The 16,260-nt window shown below is 43.2% G+C and overlaps 2 protein-coding genes across 3 annotated transcripts in view; both read right to left on the bottom strand.

Annotated features, from left to right (window-relative positions):
* The window catches only part of znrf1 (zinc and ring finger 1), a 31,122-nt gene extending 24,249 nt beyond the window's left edge, over window positions 1-6,873 (bottom strand). Inside the window, exon 1 of one of the 2 annotated variants that reach the window (XM_029153361.3) lies at window positions 5,790-6,873. In XM_029153361.3, coding sequence (XP_029009194.1) covers window positions 5,790-6,183 — 394 coding nt within the window. In that variant the 5' untranslated portion in view covers window positions 6,184-6,873. The remainder of the gene's footprint in view (window positions 1-5,789) is intronic. The other variant, XM_029153360.3, reaches the window with a different exon arrangement.
* A 132-nt stretch (window positions 6,874-7,005) lies between these two features.
* ldhd (lactate dehydrogenase D) lies at window positions 7,006-16,112 on the bottom strand. The gene is made up of 11 exons (XM_029153359.3): window positions 15,954-16,112; window positions 14,147-14,259; window positions 13,917-14,058; window positions 13,616-13,757; window positions 13,129-13,288; window positions 12,860-13,059; window positions 12,439-12,567; window positions 11,444-11,571; window positions 11,096-11,186; window positions 10,524-10,635; window positions 7,006-9,365 (listed from the first exon to the last, which is right to left on the bottom strand). The coding sequence occupies exons 1-11, from the start codon at window positions 16,041-16,043 to the stop codon at window positions 9,185-9,187; spliced, it is 1,488 nt and encodes a 495-aa protein (XP_029009192.1). The 5' UTR covers window positions 16,044-16,112; the 3' UTR covers window positions 7,006-9,184.
* Window positions 16,113-16,260: the final 148 nt, after the last annotated feature.

Raw genomic sequence — 16,260 nt, 5'->3', positions numbered from 1 at the left:
TTGTAGAAGCACTGTAACTTCAACCATTTCTTAGTGCTTTCAGGGTTAGTGCTGGGTCTTTTTTTGGATAAAACCAACAGACTGTAGAATACAAACCTGCAGATAAGCTAATACATGGCCCTTCGCAGGGAGCTGCCATGATAGACTTTACTGAGGTTGGTGGTCTGCGTCTACTCTATCACTGCAACAGCTGTCTGTCTTTCTGTTACTTTACAGTGAAGCCGTGTCACCACGAGTCTGTTTCCGTTAATGACTCACTCATCCCGTTTGTCCCTGTTCGTCTCACTCCCAGCCTGTCACATCATTCCGTTGTAGACATAATAATTACAGGGACTGTGGATCGTAGCGTCAGGTTCCCAGGATCAAACCCTTTGTTATGATTGTTCATTCAAAGTACGTGATCTACTGAGAATCATCAAAGCAATTACGATGCAAAAAACGTGAGACCCAGGAGACGATCTGTTTGTGCTGGTAACATCTAAAATCAACCAACACATGCATGTGTGGTTTTACCGTACATTCCTGCAGAATGCCTTCATTGTATTGTATATAGAGTAACCTGAGTGAGCTACAGGGCACAGGGCACTGTATGACTAATAAGTAATACAGTAATTAAACAAATCTGAGTGAACAAAGCTACAGTGTGTATTAGATACACAGGGGAGAGCAGTCTCCATTCTACTCATGAACAGGTAGGTGGTGATGATGCTGCAGCTTCACTGTTGCCTCTCTGAAGAAGAAGGAGGCAGTGAATCAGGGGACGTTGGCTTCGTGGTAGAACTCACATCCACAGCTTAAATCACGTAAGGAAGCGAAACTAGAAAGGCAGTGGTTCCAACTAATGGTGTGTATCCTGCATAGCATGAAGGACAGTTTAGCACTTCATAGAAAAGCCCTTTACTGTATGTTGCTAGAACATATTATTTATCACTAATTGATTTCGGTGACTAGGAGTCATTGCATTGAGCCCAGAGTTGTTTTACTGTAAATCTGAGCAGCAGTGACTGAACTTTCTTTACAAACAAATTCTGAACCATTACAGAGAAACTCTAACAGCTTATCTTAGATCCAATCAACCAATCTATGTTAACATGCTACATATAGTACTGTACCTACTCCTGACTCTGAAGAACTAACCAACTATAGGCCCATGTCTGCCCTGGTGTGAGAGAACCACAGGTATGTGACCACCTGCGTAGGATTAACCTGTATGAAGAGTTGTAGACACTGAGTGTGGATCAGCAGCAGTGCATCACAGCCTGCTCCATTCACAGAGCAACACGCCTACATAACCAATGACCATCACAACATCACAGGCACCAGCTAATGTTTCTAATTGCTGTAAATGTAAAACAGGACAGAGGGTATGGGTTGCAGGTTGTCGGGAAGCAGGAGCGAATGACCCAAATGCACGGCTCGGAGACAGGACTTGAGGAAATGGGTTTTGATGGTGTTAGGTCCAAATCGACAGGCAGAAGCTAGTCAGTCAGGCTGAGGCCAAAAACAGGAAATTTCTACAGTACTCACCTGTACTGGTGAGTACTGGAAACTAAATAGGACCACTAATGACTGATGAGACACAGCTGATGAAGTCACATGACTGATAAAGCTGGAACAAAACATGGTGGAGCAGGAACCGGAAGTGCATACAAAATAAAACAGTAAATGGCAATGGTGCAAAGGTCTGGAGATGTGACGCAGGTCACACATTAATTGACAGGGTGTCGACTTTAATTAGAGACAAATAAAGTATAATGGGTTAGGACTATTATTGATCTTTGCTGGGTTCACAGAATTTGGACCTGTGCCAGCCTCAGATCGGCCCAGTGAATATACACCTGTTAGCTCAACTAGTGAAAAAATATAGTTTACATAGAACTGAATTATTTACAATTCCCAAATTCACATGTTTTAAAGTGCTGCCAAAAAAATACAATCATCTAAACTCCAAGACTGTACTAGATTTTTGCCAATGACTAAAACTGAACAAACACATGACTCCAAACTGGTTCTTATACTGAAGGTTACTGATCAGCTGAAGACACAGCACTGAACACCGCAGTAAGTAGTCATATGTACATATGCTCTGTCAGTAGAAGTGATGTGGGGAGATGAGAACAATGTCCCAGAAAACAGAATGAAGACTAAACCCCCATTCCTGGATCAAGCAGCAGCCATTTAATCCACCCCAGCAGGACGTGTCTGACCTCCACCTGCATCGGGCCGTAGATGGATGGGACCAAGGTCTAACACGACTGAGCTGTGTGTGTGTGTGTGTGTGTGTGTGAGTGTGTGTGTACATGTTCTTCCTTCAACGTGGGGACCGCATTAAGTTTTGGTTCATATTAGTTGGACGGCGCGGTGGTCGCCTCACAGCGAGAAGGGCCTGGGTTGTGGGTTGTGGGTTGTGGGTTGTGGGTGTGAATGGTTATCCGTCTGTGTGTGTTGCCCTGCGATGGACTGGTGACCTGTCCAGGGTCTACCCTGCCTCTCGCCCATAGATAGCTGGTATAGGCTCCAGCCTGCCTGCAAACCCGCATGGGAATAAGCGGTAGAAAATGGATGGATGGTTCGGATTAGAGCAAAGGTTAGATGTCTGCCTTTATTTGTGATGGCAATGGCGAGTCCCCACGTAGATTTGAAACACGACTGTGTGTGTGTGTGTATTACACACAAGGTCTATTACACCTCGTCTTAGTCTTGAATTTCAAATAGACCATCTTTTTTTCCCATGTGACAGATGTGATTTTGAGTTATTTTGTGTTCACCGGCCTCAATCTCTGTCTTCTCACACACACAGACATACGCCAACCTCCCAAGGGCAAACAGGGGAGTGGTACCTGCCAGATTACCATCGATTTTACAGCAGAGGGACCGAGGTGTTTTCAGTGAAGTGTGTCCTCTGGGAATCAGTCTGACAATGAAACATTTGCGTGTGTGTGTGTGTGTGTGTGTGTGTGTGTGTGTGTGTGTGTGTGTGTGTGTGTGTGTGTGTGTGTGTGTGTGTGTGTGTGTGTGTGTGTGTGTGTGTGTATGTGCTATGTTACTGTAACAACAGCCCCTCCCTGTATCAACAACATCACTCCATGGGGACACCGTTGTTACAGGACCCCCCCCACACACACACACACACACACACACACACACACAAACAGTGACCAGCTGTGTGCTGTGAATAATGATTGCACTGATTAAAAATAATAGAAAGAAACTAATATGACCTAAACTGAAGATTGACACAGGAACTCTCTTACACTGGAGCCGCTTCAAACCAAAATGTCCACACCACTGACCTCGCCTCACATAACAACCTTGTTAATATACCGTACGGTACAGTAGAATGAAGCTTTGAGCTTACAAACTGAGAAATTATTCCCTTCTTATTATAGAAGTAAAAGCAGAGTTACTGCGCACTGAATTAAGCACTGCAGGTGGAATTGTACCACTGGCTGTCGGTCTAACGCCTACTGTAATCAATGAGTGAATCTACAATCAATCACTAACCATGTTAGCATTAATCACTTATCACTGTATGCTTGTTGTGTTCAGGGACAGTACAGAAGGTAGGTCATCTGCAATTCAGAAAGCTCAATAATATTCAACCCACTATGGCAGGACACTGAAAACCAGACTTTCACGTAAATATTCACGTTTTTAGACAAAAAGTCTCAGAAGGTACTGGTGACCTGGTGACTGGTTTAGCCCTCACTCAGTGACAGCTGCCTCAGCACCAAGCTCTGATGCTTTGTTAATTCCAGTGATCACAGGGACAGAGTACAGCATGAAGTATGTGTGTAATATATTACTTTATATAATCATATATAATATGTTATATAAATCATATGACTAATATGTTATATATACATTAAATATATAATATTTTAAAATAAATTGATCGATTAAACATGGTTACTTACAGTAGCTGCACCCTACCTATCAAAAAGGAAATCTTTTACTATGAGCTTTTAAAATTGAAGCAGTTTTCCTTTTTTGTATGAACTCTTAACTTAGAAAGGTGTAACTGTATATGTTGTCTTGTGTTTTCAAGTTAAGACGTTGATTTCTCTCTTTTATTCCAGCTATAATCAGGCAGGAGCCGTGTTTGCCTGTGTCTGTCAGTCACAGATCATGGCAGGGCCTTCTTACTGGGAGGTAGCAGCCCTAAGCACTGCACCACCATGCCACCTTTAGCATATCCAGCCACTATAATGGCTTGTATTTAGAATATGATGTTAAAACTTTTCATTATACATGCATTATTTAATTCAATTATGAATTGTGTAGATTAGAGTAGATACCAATTTAAAGTCTCTGGTCATCTTTTTCTAAGATTTTATTTAAACTTTACTTTCAGGTCCAGTTTGAATCCAGAACAGAGCCGTCCAACCCAACAGACGCTCCAGAGAAGAAAGCTACTTTTATTTCAAAGTGACAGTTCAGAGTTTCATCTTTTAGCTATTTTAGCTACTGTATAACCAATATAACGAATGATTTGGCGTCTTAGTCACATTTTTGTGGTACATAAACATTTAGAATGTTTTAACATTTTATTAATTACCTACTGTACAATAAAAAGGCAAATGTCATGCAGTTTCCTCACACTGTGTTTTTTGAGTCACACTATTGTATATCAGTTTATCAGTGAAGCTTCCTGGTTAATAATTGGAATTAACATAAATTAATTTGTCTGTAACCAAATTCTTTATATTGTACATCATAAAGCTTGTGCATGTTTGCTAAAGTACATTCCTACTATGACATAAATAACGTGACACAGGTTGAGCCTCTGTCACCTTCCTGCACATATTGAGACAGAAGCAGCTCGTCTCACTCTGTCATTTCTGTGAAATGATCGATTCAGCCTGATCACAAGCGCCTCTCTGCTGACCGCACCCATGTGCTAATCACTGAGGTGAGGTGGTTATGAATACGCGCTCACGTGCTCTGACTGGTCCCTTAATGCCTCAGCTTCCCCTCCACGGTCGCCGGGTGACGAATGTACGGAAAAACAGCTGACATGTTGACGGCTAACTTACAATTCTCCTGCTGTGAGCTGGTCAGGGCTCTGGTAATGAGAGCCTGGGGACCAGCCTGCTCCGTGCGTGTGGGTGAGAGAGAAGGAACTGTGGGTAGTGTGTGTTTGAAGGGACCCAGCTGTGCCTATAATATTTGGCTTTGTCTGTGGAGCTACAGGACATTACAGTATGTGTCTACTGTCTATTGGGGCACAAGAGGTAGCATGAAAACCCCTTCCCTGCCTCAACGCCCCCCCCCCCTTCCTCCACTCTAATCGCTGAGCTAATTGACTCAGCCAGATTTGGCAACAGGCTTATTACTGTCATCTCAGACAACAAGCAATGACCTATGCAGGTGGTGCAGTGGTGACGGTGGAAACATGGGCACACCTGCAACGCTGTGGTCATCACACCCATTCTGACACACAGGCTCGCAGCTCAAACATGTGTCCCTCAACTGGTTACGTGACCCAGTAACAGCACCATCATGTGAGCTGTTTACCACATGGGAGTTATTTTAGTCAAGCCTCACTATCTTCCATTTCAGACATTATAGGAAGGTCAAGTGCATTTTAACCACATCAGCAAACAGAGGACAAGTGTCTGAGAGCAACTGTCATGCAGGTCGGCTGACCGCTTCTGTTTCTCAGGATCATAGCAGTGCAATGATGTGGTGCCGTCCCTGCACCAGCAGGTAAACAACGCGAGCCTGGCTGCAGGGATGGGGTGTCTGTGGACGCTTCCCTCCGATGAATAATCAGTGTGCGTGCTTACCGCTGTGTGCGCTGAACCAGCGGGGAGCGATGTGTAGGGGCAAGGTGTCAGCCAGCGACCCCCGGGACCCCAGATACAGCACCCCGTCCGCGTGGTGCCCTCCGCCCCCGCCGTCCTGGTAGCCGGTACCGTGGGAGGCGGCCGTCGTGCCCCCTGACCCGCCTCCGGACCGATCCGTGTCAGTCCCCCTCGGGGTGTAGAAGCCGAAAGGCACAGCGGGACTGTGCTCGATGCCCATCCCCGCCACGGAGCTCACCGAGCGGCTCCGCAGGCCCATGGTGCCGCTCGGCCGGTAGTGGCCGAAGTGGGCCGAGGGTGGCACCGCGCTGTCATCCGTGGAGACGCCGGGAAAAGCCCCCCGGGGCCGCCCCGCCGTGCTCTGCTTCCCCCCCATGCAAAGCGGGAGGACACGGACGGGTGCGGGTTCTGGGTGCAAACCGGAGGGGGCTCGGCTCGATCCGCAAAGGGTCGAGAGCGCCGGAGCAGGCTGTCGCCCCCTCCCCGTTCTCCTGTCGCTCGGCCTTCCTGCCCGCCCGCCTGTCTGTGCGCGTTGTTCTCCGCAGGCTCGTCAGCTGTGACTCTCCGCAGACGCAACAGCCCGTTTCCCCGCCGAGCGGAACATGAGCCGGCCCCGGCGTCTGGATGCAGCTCGGCCGCAGACGAAACGCCTCGACGCGACCGGGGGGCGGCTGAGAAGGAGAGCTCTCCGCGCGCTGTCCCAGCGAATTACGACGGCTGTGTCATCACAGGCACAAACGCAGCGGCGCCGCAATGTTCACTCCGCCGCTCGCGCCTCATCTGATCTCAGACATCGTGACAACTGTTGCTGTCTGTCTGAGCGCCAGCAGCGACGGTCTGCGTTCGACGAAAAGCAAGTGCGTCGCGCTGCGCTGCGCTGCGCGTCGCGTCGCTCCGCAGAGTCCGCCCCGGTGGTCTCCGCCCGGGCGTCGCCTCGCACTCGGAGCTCGGGGTCACGGTGCAGCCGCTCCCCTGCGCTCGGATCGTCGCTCCGCTCCTCTTGCCTCCGCCGCCGCCGCCGCCGCTGCTGCCCAGACAATGGAGACGTCCAGTGCGCAAGCTCCGATCGTAAACAGACAGGACTGGAGACAGTCCTACTATATGGACGCGCATACTGTAGCCCAGCTGTCACCATAATGTGAATTAAACCCACAACATGTTCTGAAATCCACACACGCGCTGAATGAAACAGGCCAAGAATATTGAATTATAGTGTTTATTTAAATCAGGCTCCTTGCATTAGTTAGATTGAGAATTGGATACATACCTCGTTTCTTCATTTTAGTCAGGAGAACATTATAAAGGACACACTGCCCCCTATTATACAGCTTCTGAGCCTATATTGTCTATTTTTTGCGTTAGTGTGTTTTCCTGTATAAACCTGCTCACTTACACGAAAAGCTTCCAAATCAAATGAAAGCATAGAGCCCCGACTCCCAGTCCTTTGTTTTTACCTGTTGTTTTTCCGTGAAGGAACTCTGGATATTCTGTAATGTAAGCAGGTCATTGGCCTGTTTCCGCACCTTTTCAGGATACAAGGGATGTACCTGGGTGCCTTTGTAGGTAAAAGAGAACATTTGTGATTAAAATCAGCAGCCATTAAGGCCTGAGCCTCAATATTACCTTATCTGCCATTCATGTAGTGTTTGGTGCATTCAGGGACAGTACAGAGTGTAGGTTACCATGGATGAAGATCATTTAATAGTCTGCACGTTCAATCTAAAAAAAAAAAACACTGCAAAATCGTTTAATTTTCAAGTTTTCTAGTGTCAGTGTTTGACAGTTTGAATGGTTACTCTATTTCACTGAGCCCAGTGAAATAGAGTAACCTCTGGATATGTTGAAAGCATATATTTATATATTTGTAAGCGAAATACATAAACCAAACGTTAAGCATTTAACATGCTTGTATTAGTGTTGTGACAATGACCTGACTCCTACTCCGTGGAGGAGACACTGTGATGACACTGCTATGGGACCATATGCTAAATGACTGGGATTACTGGCTCACGTTCAGTTTGAGATTACTTGGTCTAATCCGGCGCGTACGCACGTCTCTGAGCGTGCGTGCGTGTAATTAAGATGTTTTTTCCTCCATTTGGTCTGTCTTCACAGGAACATAGCCTGTCGTGTACATTCTTAGCAAGCCTAGAAGACAACATCTTAACAGTAGGTGTTAATCCTTCTTGTTATAATGACAGCAAGTTCTCAGGGAAGAGAAAACTCTACCCTAAATCAGGTTTTGAGGAAAACTATGAAAACGGAACCGGCCCAAATCCCCTCCCTTCAATGTAAATGAACTGAGTAATTCACAGTGTGGCTCTACAATCACATGCATATGCATGTAAAATATTAATAAAACTGTTAAGAAAAAAATGGAACATGGCTAAAGCTACAAACTGATTAACAAGTTTTGACACTGTGATAGTTTATTTTAATGGTCAGACAGAATTTACCAAAGTGTGAAAAAGTTACAAGACCAATAATTATTGACTTAGTGTATTAAGTGCTGCATTATAAAAAAGTGTCTCACTTTAAACACCGTCTGTCACCTATACACCTAAAGCTCCATATAGTTGTCTGTTTAAGTTCACTGGTTTTTGCAATTATCCTAAAATGTACAGTGACTGTAAATCAGTGATCAGAGCCCAATTGTGCATAAATGTGAAGTGAGCTTTTCCAAAAAGCTGGAAGAGCTGTGTATAATTTACATTCATGTTTATACAAACAGAGGCCCTTAACTAACCCAGGTTCTATATACTGTACTGTGCATGTACTGGATATTTCATTCTCATCACTAAAGCTCCAAGCAATAAACCTAAAGACTCAAACATGCTATGGAGATGCACCACTGCCACCCCAAGGTGGAGCTAAGTATTGCTTCATTGCTGAATCATTTTAATTAGACATTCAAAAAGAGAAATTTCATGTTCAGTTGAATGTCTTCAAAAAAAAAGCAACCTGGAAGCCTCAATGACCATCCCTCTCACAAAGACACTCAACATTTTTTTCAGAGTTTAGGAGGGTAACAGGAAACAGACATAGTTTAAAACCATTATTTGATGTCAAGATGCAGCCTAAGGGCTCAGTCACAGTATAGTGCAGTGACTGTGTAGCTACCTAGAGACACAGAGAAAGTCTGTTGCCACAATTAATTTGAATGTGAAAAATAAAAACAATTTCCTTGCTTTCATTTTTTAACAAATGCCTTGGTAAACGTGACAATCAGGTACACACGACCATTCCAGATGTAAGTTGCGTGTCTTCGCACTGATATTTTTAGTCACTGATCCCTTAGTGTCAGACATGTGTTACCAGAAAATTGTTTTATTAATGTGTGTCAAATACACACCAAAATACCAGTCTATATTTTTTGTCTAAAGTTTTCTAGGCAGCAAAATTTTATCTGGATTCATGAGGTTATTGGGGTCAATTGTGTCCTTCAGACCCTGCATGAGCTGAATAGTCATGGGTCCCACCTCTTCACACAGCAGGGCTCTCTTCCCTAAGCCCACGCCGTGTTCACCTGTGCAGGTACCGTCCATGGCCAGGGCTCGCCTACGGTGAGAACAAACCACATTACATTCTCTTTGTGCTCAGTGTGTGTGTGTGTGTGTGTGTGTGTGTGTGTGTGTGTGTATGTGTAGTACCTCTAGTGTTAAACGTTGTGATGATACTAATGTTACAAATGTTGGAAGTAAAACCAGACCATAAATCTGCAGCTAATCTAATAACGCCTACACCTATTTTGATATGTAATTTCATTATATTAAACTAAATTTAACTAAAATTAAGCACCATACTTCTGGATTCATACGTCTGTATATTAAAATCTGATCCTGATGTGCTACATCACAGCCAATAATGTCTTGAGGCACCATCATTCGAGTAGTTTGAAGTAATTTCCCAACTGCGGGACTATTAAAGGTTTTCTTATCTTTTCTTATCTTATCTTACCATATGAGTCCCTACATATTTATACAATGCTTCAACCTATTGAGAAACAGGTACAGGTGATGATTCTACTTAACACAGAGCTCATCTGCATGTCCAGGAATCTTTCCCAGCAATGACATATATCTCTTATCAGTAAATATAGCTTCTCCTGTGTAAACACTCTCTTCACATGGTAGAGGTACTTCATAATAGAGTTATTCCAGCTCTCTGTTTTTAAGTTCCTTTTGCTGCAGAATCATTTTGGGTCCTATCAGCCCATCAACATTTGCACAGTATGTGAGCACTAAATGTTATGTTGGTGGTTTCCAACAGGCCACAGCTTGAGATGAATTGTTTTTCTTGAACTCAGCTAGAGTACATGAGACATTCACAAAAATGTCACATTTGTGAGCTGAATAAATTCATGTCATGATAGTGAAAATCCCATTTGATCCCTCACCTTTGTAATTTTTTCACTAAATGCATAATTATATGTAAATATTTTGCAAATTATCTTCTCACATGTAGCTCCAATCTTGTCAATGTCAATTACAGAGATAAATGTAAATGTCTGTATAAAGCTTTATATTCCACCTCCAGGAAATACTGAATATCCAGATCATAAACCAGTCAAATCAAACTTTACCACTGTGCTTTAACCTTTTTAAAGCTGGTAGGGTCCAAACTTTCATATTTTTCTGCCCCTACTGATCCGAGTACTCTACCCAAAGCCCCTCTGAGAAAGGATGAGGTAAAAGGAAGAAGTAAGGCGAGAGTGACCTGGCCAGCCGCTCGCTGAACAGGTGGACGCTGTGCAGCTCCTCTGGGTCGTTGGGATCCACCACCATCAGACAATGGAAGTTCCCATCACCTACATGACCCGCTATGGGACCTGGAGGTGGACAGACAGACTTTCAATAGGCTGCAAAACATACTAAAAGACTTTATCATGTTTATCGGGATGTAACAAAGCCGTGGAGACAAACTATACATTTATGTCACTTGTTCTCAATCTCATGTAAAAAAATTTCTCTGAAGCGCTTGGAGAGAAAATCATGCAAGTTGGTGGATTTGGACTCAGGGATGAACTGCATCACCACTAGATTTTAGTGCTGAAGGTTGAAATCTCACCTAAATTACAAAATGTTATGACAGTTACAGACTGTATATAATGCAGCCACGGAAGGCATCAGGTTAGTGATTTTCAGTGTTCTGAAGTCAGTGTAAACGCGTCTGTTTTAACATTAACAGCATAAGAGACACTACAGCTCACCACAAATCACATCTGAATAAATGAATGATATTAACTAACTAAAAGCCTGTGTTTCAGTATATACAAGGCTCTTGGTCACCTGTAAGTTTGTTCTCAGTCAGGTCCTGCTTCGTCTCCACAATGATCTGAGGCAGTCGGGACAGAGGGACGCACACATCAGTGGAGTAGGCCTACACACAAACATGAAGACAGGAGAAGGTCACAGAACTGACCCAGAATAAAGTGCATCACTACTTAAAACACAATGCTCTGCTCCTTTCCCTTAGTTCAGTTGGATTTTTAACATGCTTTGTGTTCTTCTAAGAGGTGTTTTCCTTCCTTCATTTATATTTTTAACAGTAGCTACAGTAAAAAAAACAAAAAATTTTCAGTTTTACAATATGTTTCAATATGTTTGTATGGCTTCTGCTTTTTCTCTGTTTGTTACCTTACAGCCAGGTCTGAGAGCCTGAGCTGCGTACCAAGCATCATGACGAGCTTTCCACAGCCGGTTCCTTGTTTCTACATCTTGAGCCCACTGAAAATCCGCTCCGCCGTTACTCTGGGTGATGTCCGCTGTAGGAAAAACAAAACAGGAAGAGTTGAACCAGCTGATGGTTTACTGTTAATTCTGGAGCTTGTTCTGCCTCTAACTTTTAAATCACCTAGTTCGTAATTTAAGTTGATATTGTAACCAAGGGAACCAATTTAACCATTAGCTTCTTGCCAAGCAAGACCATGACTGTCTATCACTAAACGTATTAAAGTTTCTCCTCATTGGTAAAATAAAAGGTATTAGTGTCACTGAAACAGAGTCAATCCATCATTTGCCTGGGCACACTGAAACAATTCTGTTCAAGTTCGATCTCATCAGTTAGTTTCATCAAAATCAAAAATAGTGCTTGACAAATCTGTAACATGTCCTGATCACTTTTGACTCCTTGCACACAACCAGAATCAATGCATGGTATCACTGTCTTGCTGCTAAATGAAGTCACCCCCAGAAAGGGAGTAGGAAGCACTACTAGTAGTTCCAGCTGTCCTGGGATCCTGCTGAGTGCACTTGCTCCCTTCTTGGTGTGTTCAGTGACGACGTGGTGAAATTCATGTTACTTGTGGTACTGCGCAGATGTGCACTTAGAGGTTCCACTGCTGAATCCACTGGTAGCATCTTTCTTTTAAAGATTCTTTCTCTTCAATCGATTAAGGAATTTGTAAAGTTTTAGTGTTTTTGTTTGACTACTCTCAATTCAGCTAATTTACACTTGAAAATAACAGGTCAGACTTGGCTGATATTTTTTTTACATTTTATTGTAAAAACCTAATAATTTGGGATATTAGATATTGTAATTTACAATATATAAATATATATTTTTGGCTTGCACAGTGCTGGGAACGACTAGTGTTAGCAGTAGATGGGGGGTGAGCTCTGTACTCACATACCAGCCGAGCTGACTTGTTCCTCCACGCTTTGCTCTGAGCCATGGAACTCCAGAAACAGTGTTGGGGTCACAGGGTAGGACAAACCGCTGAACCTATTGCATGCGTCAATCATCACATCATCCAAAAACTCTGAATCATACACACACAAGAGAACACAAGAGATATATTATGCCCCAATCGGAGAGAAACAAAGAGGTTCCTAAGATGTGGTGTCTCAAGGGGTGTCTGTGAATTCCCATGCCGAAAAACTACATAGATCATACGTGTCTGTCGCTTTAAAAGCACGTCGTAGGGGAACATTTAATGAAGGTACAGTAATGTAACCACCAACTTGAAGTTTAATTCCAAAAAGGTGCCAATTATTCAAACAAAATGATATCATTCTATATCTTGATGATACTTATTAACAGCGTGTCCTCACCGATGCGAGCGATAGGTATTCCAGCCTGCAGGATCTGCACCGTGCTGTCCACAGCAGCTTGGACAGAGGGGAACGAGCAGACAGCCGACACCATAGCCTCGGGAATGCCATACAGACGCAGCGTGGTCTTTGTGATGACCCCCAAGGTTCCCTCCGAGCCCACGAACAGGTTTGTCAGGTTGTAGCCTGCCGAGGTTTTCCTAAAGATTGATGATGCATGAGGAAGGGACTCAAAGCGTAGAGCTTTTTCAGTGAATTAATGTGGCTACCTGGGGCGTCGACCTTTTCCAGCTGTGTGTATGATGGTCCCATCAGCCAGCACCACCTCGAGGTTCATCACATTCTCCCTCATAGTTCCGTAACGCACTGCGTTAGTGCCAGATGCACTAGTGGCAGCCATTCCACACAACGATGCATCAGCTCCAGGATCTGTAACAACACAGAATGGCATGGATAAAGCAAGGATGTTGTAGAAAACATGACCAGAGCAGCAGATATCAGCTGCCGTGCTGCATTCAGGGACTGTACAAAGGTCTCAAAGGCCCAAATCTGGCTTATTTGGTCCTCTGACACATTTATGACCTACAGCACACAGTAATCAATCAGGGGGCGATTAAGACATTTTGGACTGACTCCTGCAGATCCGTCTTGTTATCCACCATCATATCCTGCACAATACCAGCGACTCTGTACTATTGAATCATACCACTTTTTCATAACTGGGTAAAAAGCTGCTGTGACTACACTTTAACTGACCTACAGGAAACCACAGGCCAGTGTCTCGCAGGTATGAATTGAGGAGCTTCCGAGTCACACCGGGCTCCACCGTCACATCAAAGTCCTCCTGGTGAAGATCAAGGATCTGGTCCATGTTCCTCAGACTGAAGCACACTCCACCCTAAAACATCAAGAAGCGATGAAATTCAATAATTGCTCCCACACACATCATACATTTGTACTTAATTTGCTTTATTAAAATTTCTATAATAAAAAATGCTACATTTGCATAAACTATAGTTTTCATTGTTTCAATTTAATCCTTTAGTTCCAAGCTTACATTTACTGCACCTACGCCTCCTTCCAGCCCGGTCCCAGTGCCAAAGGAGATGATGGGAAGGCGGTGCTTGTGGCAAACCTTTGCAAGGGCGCTGACCTCCTCCACACAACGAGGAAACACCACCACATCTGGAGGGCGGCATCTGGACAGCAGACAGAGAGTGACTTTCTGCACACCATACACTGTATTTAGTGTAAAAACGATCCTGAGCGCATGTGAAACACACAGACCTGTGTACAGACTCATCTTTGCCATGTTGCTCTCTTATAGCTTCACCTAATGACATGCCATCCTCTCCACATATTGACCTGAATGTGGAGAGCACATTGTCCAGAACAGTGGCCTGTACAGACACACACAGTAAGAAGAGTGAAAAAAAGTCACTTATGCTTTTTGAAATGTTGGTCTGTGGCAAATGGGCTTTCTTTTGTTTGTCTGATCCTGCAGGAGCACAAGGAATTAATACTGGCCACCACTCGTCCTGTTTACCTTACGTTCTCCCTGCTTTCTCTGTCTGTTGCATACAGTCTATGCTTTTTATACATTTAATATCTTGCTTTGCACCAGCATTTTGCATTTCAATATTATATATTAACCTCACATCTGTTACTCTGGGTTGTATTTCAGTATCCCCACTGACAATACTAGTTGTTTCATACCACAGGTTAATGGAATGATAAACAAGCTGAAAAATTATGATTTTCAGATATAAATAAATAAATAAAGCATAGAAATTATAAAAGAAACAGTTAAAGTAGTTTTACAAGGTTAGCTCCAGGAAAAGTATGAACTATTTCAATAAATGCATATGATTTATTTAAAAATAACAAATAATGGAATGGTTAAGTACACACATGTTCTAACCATAGGAAATGGTACAGATTTTTGTTGCTGGTGAGAAAGACGACCTGTCTGACAAACAATAGTTAGAAGGATGTTAATACACAAATATTTTTCAAATAGCAAAATATAACTTTATTTTACTAACATCATCTGCTTGATAAACTATCAGTTATATATCTGTTGTAATTTTGGACTTAGACCAAAGGCTTATTGCTCAATACCAAGATAAGGGAATTAGTCAATAGATATGAGTTGATAGTTTTCTGGAGATTGCTGCTCATATTTTTTCACATTTAGTTTTATTTACTAAGTACATGTTGTACAGCAGCTTGGTTATTTGTGATTGTTTTAAGTACTTTATTTTAAAAAAATGGATTAGATATTATTATTGTGGTTTGATGAATATGTGCATTTACTGTAGCTGATGTTGTAAAGGTGGTTTTCCACGTCCAGAACGAGGCTCGTAAGTCCAGTATGACAGCAGCATGTCATTGTCTGGGAAAAGTCTGATGAACGATGTCAAAATCAGTATAGAAAATAAAATATGTGATAAATGAACGGATCAAATTGTAGATTCATTAGTAGATTGATTTATTGATTAGTTTAATTTCCTGAAGGACAAGAGTAACTTATTCAACGCTGATGGTTACAGCCAAAGCATTTATAGTTAAGGCTGCAAATGTTTAGTAGTTATGACAATTTGTCACTCACTTTAACCTGTATTTCTGCAGAGACAAAGCATTTTATTGGAGACAGCAACGTGGTATTACACCGTATTTGGCTAATCATTTACGGTAGTAGTAGTAGTAGCAACGAATTGCATGTACAGCATATGCATTTACATAACCTTCTGTATCCTGCACGTACGATATTCCAACTAGTGTCAAACTAATCCTAGCTGCTGCTTCAGGTACTGGAATTACGCTCGACCTTGTTGATTAACCGGTGTGGTCCATTTTGGCCGTAACTGCACAAGAAGGCGCGCAACGGAACTCTGCCTGTTCGGCGGTTCGACCTACTTTGTTGAACGACGTGCAGTTTGACCTCATTTACGGAGCGTATAAAATGCTATTCTTTATTAGCTAAACGTTACCACACCTGTCCTGGACCAAACTCTGCCGCAGCGTTTGGACTGCATCTCCTCTGAACAACCAAGCAACAAGAGGCGGCGAACGCGTGTTCCCAATAACTTACTCTCTCGTTGTTTTCTGAATGAACGTAGCGACAATGCAGCAGACGGCAGCGTCGTGACACCGCAGTTCGGCTCCGTGACAGTCCGAGCATCGTTATTTCCACGTGCCGATTACTGACTGCCAAAACCAAATGCTGCGATGTGTAGGACAAACAATACGGTATCCGGTCTTTCCTTCCAAAATAAAATACGACAAAAGGAAATGAACGCATATATTTTAGAAAAAAAACGATGCATGATTGATTTTGGCAATTTCACATTTCGTTTTTTTGGTATATTCCAGTGTTACTCTTCACCTTTAATTGTAAA

Source organism: Betta splendens, chromosome 6, assembly GCF_900634795.4.
Source record: "Betta splendens chromosome 6, fBetSpl5.4, whole genome shotgun sequence".
Lineage (NCBI taxonomy): Eukaryota > Metazoa > Chordata > Actinopteri > Anabantiformes > Osphronemidae > Betta > Betta splendens.
This window is presented reverse-complemented; position numbering and strand designations above follow the sequence as displayed.

Coding starts and splice junctions, on each gene's coding strand:
- ldhd (XM_029153359.3), bottom strand. CDS start 16,043: ATGCTCGGACTGTCACGGAGCCGAACTGCGGTGTCACGACGCTGCCGT. Junction 12,568..12,859: donor AATACCTATCGCTCGCATCG/GTGAGGACACGC, acceptor TGTATGATTCAG/AGTTTTTGGATGATGTGATG. Junction 10,636..11,095: donor GACTGAGAACAAACTTACAG/GTGACCAAGAGC, acceptor GTCCACCTCCAG/GTCCCATAGCGGGTCATGTA.